General features: G+C 35.9%; 1 protein-coding gene and 1 non-coding gene across 2 annotated transcripts; both read left to right on the plus strand.

Moving 5' to 3' along the window:
• The first annotated feature begins 4,656 nt into the window (after nucleotides 1-4,656).
• On the plus strand, nucleotides 4,657-5,058 carry LOC125209351. The gene has a single exon (XM_048108950.1). It carries the CDS (start codon nucleotides 4,657-4,659, stop codon nucleotides 5,056-5,058), a length of 402 nt encoding a protein of 133 aa, XP_047964907.1.
• A 2,627-nt stretch (nucleotides 5,059-7,685) lies between these two features.
• On the plus strand, nucleotides 7,686-7,814 carry LOC125217226. Its single transcript, XR_007175644.1, has one exon. It is a non-coding gene; the product is annotated as a U6atac minor spliceosomal RNA (small nuclear RNA).
• The last annotated feature ends 754 nt before the right edge of the window (nucleotides 7,815-8,568 follow it).

The raw sequence follows: 8,568 nt of genomic DNA on the forward strand, positions 1-8,568 counted from the left end.
CAAGTGATTTTCTTTCAAATCAGATTCACGTTCCATATATCTCTTCAATCTTCCAACGGTCATATTTTCATCTGTGAATGTACATAAGAGAGAAATTGTAAAATAACTAAATATGATGTCTAAAAAATTATATTGTCGGTTATGTATTAAATTGGAGCAACAGATGAGAATCAAATGAAGGGAGACAAAGTATTTTTTGTCTGTTTTTCGGGGCCGAGGGACAATATATTGAAAATATGGACATGTTTTGATATTTTTCATTTTCCATGTATTTATGCTGGTATTTTTCCTAGTTCAATGATGTAAATATCCAAAACATAGAAAAGATAAATGTACATAAATTTTACGTGTATATAATATTCTTAATTTTTTAAATTTAATTGAATTTAATTAAAAATTAGTTTTGTTATTTATTTTATTATATATAGCAATAAGAAAGAAGTGATATAGGAATTTTATGTCAAATCATATGAACTTGATTCAAATTAATTATATTTTAGTAAGAAAATTTTTTTTTTCTTAAATATACAAATATTTTAATTAAAATTTCAATTTTTTTTTTCGAATGTTGCAAAATGATTAATATGAAATTTAATTTAAATCACTAATGTTTCTTAATTGATTTTAAATGTAAAATATTTAAAAAAGTTCAATTATATATGTACAATTATGTATATTTATCGCTACTCGAATTCATTAACTAATTTTAAAGTTCATTCAAGATAAAAATAAATATAAATTGCAGCTAAGTTGATGTTGTATGGGAAATTCATAGCATAAAAAATAAAATGCAGCAGCTGAGAGAATGTTCCATGGAAAATTCATTAAAATTCTCAATTTTTAGTATTTTATATTGGTAGATAGTGGGCTTTCCATATATTGGAAGTAGGAAGTAGGCCTAGTCCAACGTGTGACCCATTGTTATTTTTTTGGGCACTAACTCTATTAACATATCCCCTCGCCTTCTATATCATAATATCACCTATTTATTTCAAAATTGAGCTTAGCATCTCTCAAATTGTCTCCCCCTCTGTCTATTTATTAATGAAATATAGTCATAAAGAAAGGTTCCATTTTTTGAAATTTTTTTGTTGCGACCAAGATCAGCTTCTTGACACTTGACATGACAGGATCCAGATCTAACTCTTTTTTCATTTTAATTCCTCATCGACGTCCGCACGAGATATCCAGATCTAGGGTTTCGGGTATGAAATTATAACCATCAATAACACTCGGCTCTTATTCTTAGGATTGATAAATATTTTGCGACACGATAATCGAACACGATCCGTGCAAATTAATGGTTTTGGGTCAAGTTTTATTGGATTCGTGTCCTTATCGGGTTGATCTGTTAAGAACACGATAATTTTAGATTGAGTTCAGATTGGAAACCCATTAGAATTAATACTCCCTCCGTCCCAACTAAGTTAACTCAAAACTTTTGGGCACGGAGATTAATAAATTATCTTGAAAAGTAGAAGAGAGGAATAAAGTAGGAAAAAAAAAGAGAGAGTAAAGTAGGTAGTGAGATAAAATAAGAGTGATTGAATTTTTTTTTTCAAAAAAGGAAATGATCAATTTTGTTGGAACATCCCAAAAAGAAATACAACTCAATTTAGTTGGGACGGAGGGAGTATTATTATATTTTCATTATTGTTTTAAAAAATATGCTTTATATTAATTCTTTAATTTCTTGTATATTAGGTTTAACTCGTGTAAAACGAATTTTTATATCGTGTGATATCAGGTTACAATCGTGTAATTTCAGATTCAGGTCGTTATCGTATCGTGTCAATCCATATTATATCGTGTTGATAATGGATTCATGTCGGGTGCGGGTCGCCTCTGAGTCTCAAGGTAGCAGGTGGAGTTTGTATTCGATTTAAGCCTTATTAGATTGGATAATTATCAAGATTGGCCCAATAATAATTCAACCCATATAATTTGTCACCCCTGCTTATTCTCCATCACGTTCATTTTTCATTTATTGATTTTCTATGCATTACTGGCAAAAGCACTTTGTCCCTTGACAACTCTATTGATTGCATCTCCGATTTTACTCGCCTAATTTATCTTCAATTACAAGCTCAATCAATTATTGGCTCTGAACTGAAGATGTTTTTCAATACTTTGACCATCATACTTAAATATCGATATAATTAACTTATGGTTTCAACATCAAAGGCCCACTAGCTTGTCAATTTTAATTTTACTTCAACATCAACTATATGATTATGTTGGAAAATGATTCATCATTTAACATTGTCCCCACTCTGATCCTATACCATTTAATATACCTCGATTTCTACAACTTTTTTGTGACAGAGGCGGGAGGCCAATTGCTTACCCGATTAGGATACCCCTTTAGATATTTTTAGTTGCACTTTGGAGGATACCTTCTTCGAGAATATCCTTCATATACCACATAGTTATAAAATATGAAGATACAATATAACCTACAAAATATACTAAATTAAATCTACTTATTTTAAGCCAAATGATATGGTGAGTCGATAAACTATTGAGAAGATAAGGTAAATCAATAGTACTAAATTAATATGAAGGATATTTTCCTAAAGATGTGCTTATATCAACTTCACTTGCAAATTACCTCTTACTTGTGGGTAATAAAAAAATAATTCCATTTAAAAATATTTTGAAATGTAATCTAGAAATACCAATCTCTAAGTTGTGTATTTATTTATTAATCATAAGAGAGGGTAATATCTTTACATATTTATTTTAACAAAAATTATTAACACAAGAATCAGTTTTTAGAAAATTGACTAATATATTTAAATATTTAATTTTCAAATTGTAAGAATTGGTATATTTTTTTATTAAGCATAATAAAGGGTAATATCTTATATATTTGTATTAATTAATTGGTAGATGAATTATGTTTTTGTAACATTTGCATTAATTGATTGCTAAACGTTGAAGAAATTCGTAATTCAAATAATGCAAATACAAAATGCCGTGAAGGAAGGAGATTTAAGGAAAATGGGAATAGAGAGATTGCTATCTATCATTGCTATGTAGTGTGAACGATATACAAGACTCCATTAATCCTATCACCCAATAAGTTTGGCTTATACAAACGCCTATATATATTGAGAGATCAATTGTATTAGAATCGGTCATGAAAAGAAGATATATTCAAAGTGGATATAATTAAGTTTATAAAAATGTGTCATTTCCTACTAACTTAAAATGCCTCATAAATTAAAGAGGAACGTTTATCCACTCACACATAGTAGAATTTATATTTGCGATGGTTGAGTTTATAAAATTGATGTGTCGATCTGAATATTTGTTGGAGTTATCCAAAAAAGACTTAATTCTTATTGAAATCAGTAATTTTTGAACCGGCACTAGTAATTGAGATGATTTTATTAAATTATCAAATCATCTTTTTATAATTGATAAATCGGGGCCACAAAGGCCATGTGTTGCAGTTCATCATCAGTTATCAACATAAATTTTATAATTTAAAATCACAGTTGTTGTATTTAATTGTGACAGAAAATATAGTATATATAATCTTGGTACACGTTATTATCATGAATAGACAATTTTAAAACGGGACTGCCAGATTACCTAATAAATTAATGGACACAAAACTCACGTTAATTATTTATATCTGAAGTGAAGAGCGAGAAATGTTTGAATATTCCAACCTCTCTTGAATACCTATGTTTCATTATTATAAGGGTTTCAATTAGCCCCTTAATCAGTTTGAACTTTCAATCATTCATCTATATATATGATTTATGATTGTCGTAATCATAAAATTGAACTACATATAATATAAGCAATATATCACGTTACTAGAAAGGTATAGTAGCATTAAATAATAATCCTTAATACAGTATTAAAAAAACAATACTCCCTCCGTCCTTGAAAATTTATCACCTATTTCCTTTTTCATCTGTCCCAAAAAATTTATCACCTTTCACTTTTACCATTTTTAGTAGTGAATCCTAGATTTGTTGTTTATTTTAAAACTAATATACTATAAAAGTAAAACTCACATGCCACTAACTTTTTTAACTCACTTTCTATTACATTTAATTTCTTAAAATCCGTGTCGGATCAAATTGTGCCAAATTTTAAGGGACGGAGAGAGTATAATTTAAAATGGTAATTCGGTTAAGTTCTAGTGGTGTGAGAGTTAGAGATACATTAGGAACCGAGATATAATGATAGAGGTGCTTACAAATCAGCACGGGAAATAGTTAATGGGCCTACGCTTATTCTAATAACAAAAAAATAGTATGAAACCAGTGCCAATACATGTAGAATCAAAACAATTTTTTTTACGTATAATATCGTCAAATTTTCAATATTTAACATAAATTATTCAAAACTGATAAATATTACACGTCAGGGCATCCGCAATGGGGCGGACGATGGGTTAACCATCGTCCGCGCCCGATAGATCGTCCGCGAACGATGCGCGGAGGATACCCATCGTCCGTCGCATCGTCCGCCACTGTGGACGACGCGGACGATGGGCACGCGTTTCCTTTTTTTTTTTTTAATTTTTTCAATTTTTTTTTCTTATTTAAACACTACTATTCACTACCATTTCACACACTCCAATTTCACATCTCTTCAATTTCTCTTCAATTATTCTCTCTCATCGACTCAAAAATGAATCCCAACGACTACGATTTGAGTACATCGGATGGCTGCAGACGGGCCTTGACTCGAGCCTTGTTCGATGCCGTTAATGAAGCCAAGGCGGAATGCTTGGCACAAATTCAGCGGGAGCAGGCGGCGGCGGAGGCGCGGGTCCCTCGCCCGATACGACGTTGTACGTTTGTCCCCCGCGAGCACGACGTAGCACACGAACGTCTGTTCGCAGATTATTTTGCCGAGAATCCAAGGTGGGGCCCGAATGTTTTTCACCGCCGTTTTAGAATGAGCCGGGATCTTTTTCTCCGCATTGTGCACACGTTGGAGGGCAGTGATGAGTACTTCAAGTATCGGGAAGACGGGATCGGCAGACCCGGACTTACGCCGTTGCAGAAGTGCACGGTTGTGATCCGCTAGTTGGCCTACGGCACAACAACGGATATGTTCGACGAGTACCTTCACGTCGGGGATACAACTGGCCGCGAATGTCTCGAAGAAATTTTGTAAGTTAGTTGTGGAGGCTTTTGGCGACACATATTTGCGACGCCCGATTGCTGACGATTGCCAGAGCCTGATGCGGATGCACGAGACGATGCACGACTTCCCTGGGATGCTAGGGAGCATCGACTGTATGCACTGGCAATGGAAGAACTGCCCAACGGCCTGGAGAGGCCAATTTACTAGCGGCTACAAGGGCAGCCACCCGACGATGATCCTAGAAGCCGTCGCTGACCACCGCCTCTGGATCTGGCATGCCTACTTTTGTGTAGCCGGGTCGAACAACGACATCAACGTCCTCAACTCGTCTACCCTATTCGCCGATCAGTTCAGGGGTCGCGGTCCGGCCATTCAGTTCACTACCAACGGCCGCACACATCATATGGGGTATTACTTGGCCGATGGCATATACCCTAGGTGGCCTGTTTTTTTGAAGACGATCAACTGCCCAATTGGTGAGAGGAGAGTCTTGTTTGTGGCAAAGCAGGAGTCCGCGCGGAAGGATGTGGAGCGGGCTTTTGGGGTGCTCTAATCGCGGTGGGCAATCGTGAAAGGTCCGGCGCGTTTCTGGTACAAGGACGTCATCGCCGGCGTCATGTATGCGTGCGTCATCATGCATAACATGATAGTCTAACAAGAACGTGTCCATGTCACCAATTAGGTGGATGATGAAGCCGGATCTAGCTCCAGCACGGCGACCTCGCCGGTCACTCGAGGATTACCGACCGGCTTCGGTGCGGTTCTACAGCGACAGGCCTCAATGCGCAACCAACAAGACCATACTCAGCTCATGACCGACATGATTGAAGAAGTTTGGACCCGCAACCGCCGCCGTTGAGAAATTGTAGTTTTTTTATTTCGTATTGTAATGTTTGAATTTTAATGAAATGAAGTTAGTTTTCCAAATTTTGAAGTATTTAAATATTCAAATAATAGAAAAATGCTTAGGGCGTCGCTTAGGGCGGGCTATAGTCCGCCCCACTGCAGGTGGAATAGGAGGAGGATAAAATGCTGACGTGCCGGTGCATAGGGCGTCTCTTAGGGCGTCCCATTGTGGATGCCCTCAGGTTAGTGTCAAATCTTATTATATTCGTGTTATTATCGGATCGACCTCATTTCGACACAATAATCTCAAGTTAGGTTTGGATCAGAATCAGGTTCGTTAAAAAATTAATATCATTATTTTAATTATTTTTATTCCTTGCTTTTATTTTTATTATTTTACTAGAGTTAAAAATAAATTTATTATTTTCTGATTCATTCGCTGCATTTAGGGGTGTCAAAATGGATATCGGGAATTAGATACCCATTATCCAAACCCGAAATATCGGGTAATTGGATATCCGATACCCAATTTTTCGGGTTTTGGGATCGGGTTTGGGTATAGGATTTTTGGATTATCGAGTATCGGATAACCCGATACCCGATCGGGTATATCCAAATTACCCGAATTACCTGACTTTTTATATATTTTTTTAAATTTGATATAAATGTATTTATTCTATTATTTAAAAATTAAATAATTAAATGTATTCCCAAAATCCTTCACTCTTAAGTCATATTTTGGGTTAATGTAGGAATTGAGATGTTTATTATGGATGAATAAGGGGTGTTATTACTTATGAATTTTTTATTTTTAAAAATTTGTAGTAGTTTTTTTCTCTTAAATTTGATCAAACGACAAGTTTGTATCAAATTCAAACGACAAGTTTGTATTTTTAAAAGTTTGTAGCTTATTTTTTAAAAAAATAATTAAATAAAATAAACTGAAAATCCAAAATCGGGATTGGATATCCGGTTTTTCGGGACTGGATACCCGAGTCGGGTATCAGGGTATCCGAAATAATTTTCGGATCGGGTATCGGGTATTAAATTTTGGGAAATTCAGGATCGGGTACCAGAAATTTTCGGATCGGGTATCCACGGGTACCCGATTTGACATGCCTAGTTGCATTCATTCCATTTCTCGCCTTTACCGCCACAAACTAACTACCACATTGTCATCAGGTAATATCTCATTCATAACACACCTGAATAGTTTAGTGTCGTTATTGTGTGGATTTTGTGTCGTTATTGTGTGCTTGTTGTGTCAGGTACATGTCATTATGATGTTGTTATATGTCGTGTCAAACAGAATAGCATCGTGTTGCTAATGGATTCATGTTGTGTGCATGTCGTGTTTGGATTTCAGTATATAGCAGGTCCAGTTTGTATGTGAGTTGAATATTTCCTTAACAAGGTCCTGTTCGAGTGAGCTTAACGGATTGGATTGTTATCAAGATAAACCCGATAATAATCCAACTAGTATGATTTATCAACACTAGGATCCTTTGTGTGGAAATGCAAAAGCTAGTATATAAAAATTATTATCTCAATAATTCCGAACTCAAACTTCAAAAGGTATAACTTCAAGCCAAACATATTTTTGATCATTAATATCACCAACTAGGATCATTAAACTGTGGCATGCGTAATTCTAGTCCTTAAAGTCAAAGTCAAAATTTGAATCTGTGTTTTAAAATATCGCCAACTAGGATCATTAAATTGTGTTCGTAGAAAGGAGAGATGGTTGGCATCTCCCCCGACAGGGATGGGATCAGCCTTCGAGCTTTACCTGTTACCACACATCCGGTTAAGGCTTACCACTTCGGTGGATCTTATAACTAGGATCATTAAATTGAGGCATGTTAATAGTGATCCTCAAACCTAATTTAAAACATATAGGTAGGTGTCAAACTTACCAAAAACAAAACATACCAAATGAGGCCTTTTCCCCGGGACCGTGGTCGCCCGGGCCCCACCAAACTTTTGCCACCAATGGGCCCATGGTCCCCAAAAGGACAAAGACAAAAGAAATTAATTTGTTCACACCCGGCGGAAAAAAAACACACGGGGCGCAGGCCGTTTCCTCCTTGGGGGTACCCCGACCGGGGGATGATAGGTTAAGGGGGCGGGGGAAAACGGGTGCACCGAAAATTGGGCGGGCGGTGGTGGGGGGATCAACCCCCCGGGCTGGAAAAACCAGGCAACCCAAAGGGAAAGAATAAAGGGAGGGAGGAGACCAAAACAAAGGAAACCAGCTTCACTGTGAGGCGGGAAAGGTAACATTGACGGCGATTCAATTTGGGGTAAAAGATTAATCCTCAATATTTTGTACGAAGGTCCCTAATGTGCTATTATTCCCCCTCGAACCCACCTTTTTTAGATACCCTAAAAAACCCCAAAACCCCCCCACATAATTCAAAAAAAACCCAAATTTTTAAAACAAAAAACACCCATTTTAAAACCCTACCACCAAATCCCCCATTTTTTTCCAATTTTTGGGAAAAAATGCCCCCATAAATTCCTAAATTAGGCTTCAAACCCCCAAATTTGGGGAAAATAAATTTAAAAAGCCCTACCTTTTTTGGGTTTCTTAGAATCAAAGGA

Source organism: Salvia hispanica, chromosome 3 (assembly GCF_023119035.1).
Source record: "Salvia hispanica cultivar TCC Black 2014 chromosome 3, UniMelb_Shisp_WGS_1.0, whole genome shotgun sequence".
Taxonomy (NCBI): Eukaryota; Viridiplantae; Streptophyta; class Magnoliopsida; order Lamiales; family Lamiaceae; genus Salvia; species Salvia hispanica.

Coding starts and splice junctions, on each gene's coding strand:
- LOC125209351 (XM_048108950.1), top strand. CDS start 4,657: ATGAATCCCAACGACTACGATTTGAGTACATCGGATGGCTGCAGACGG.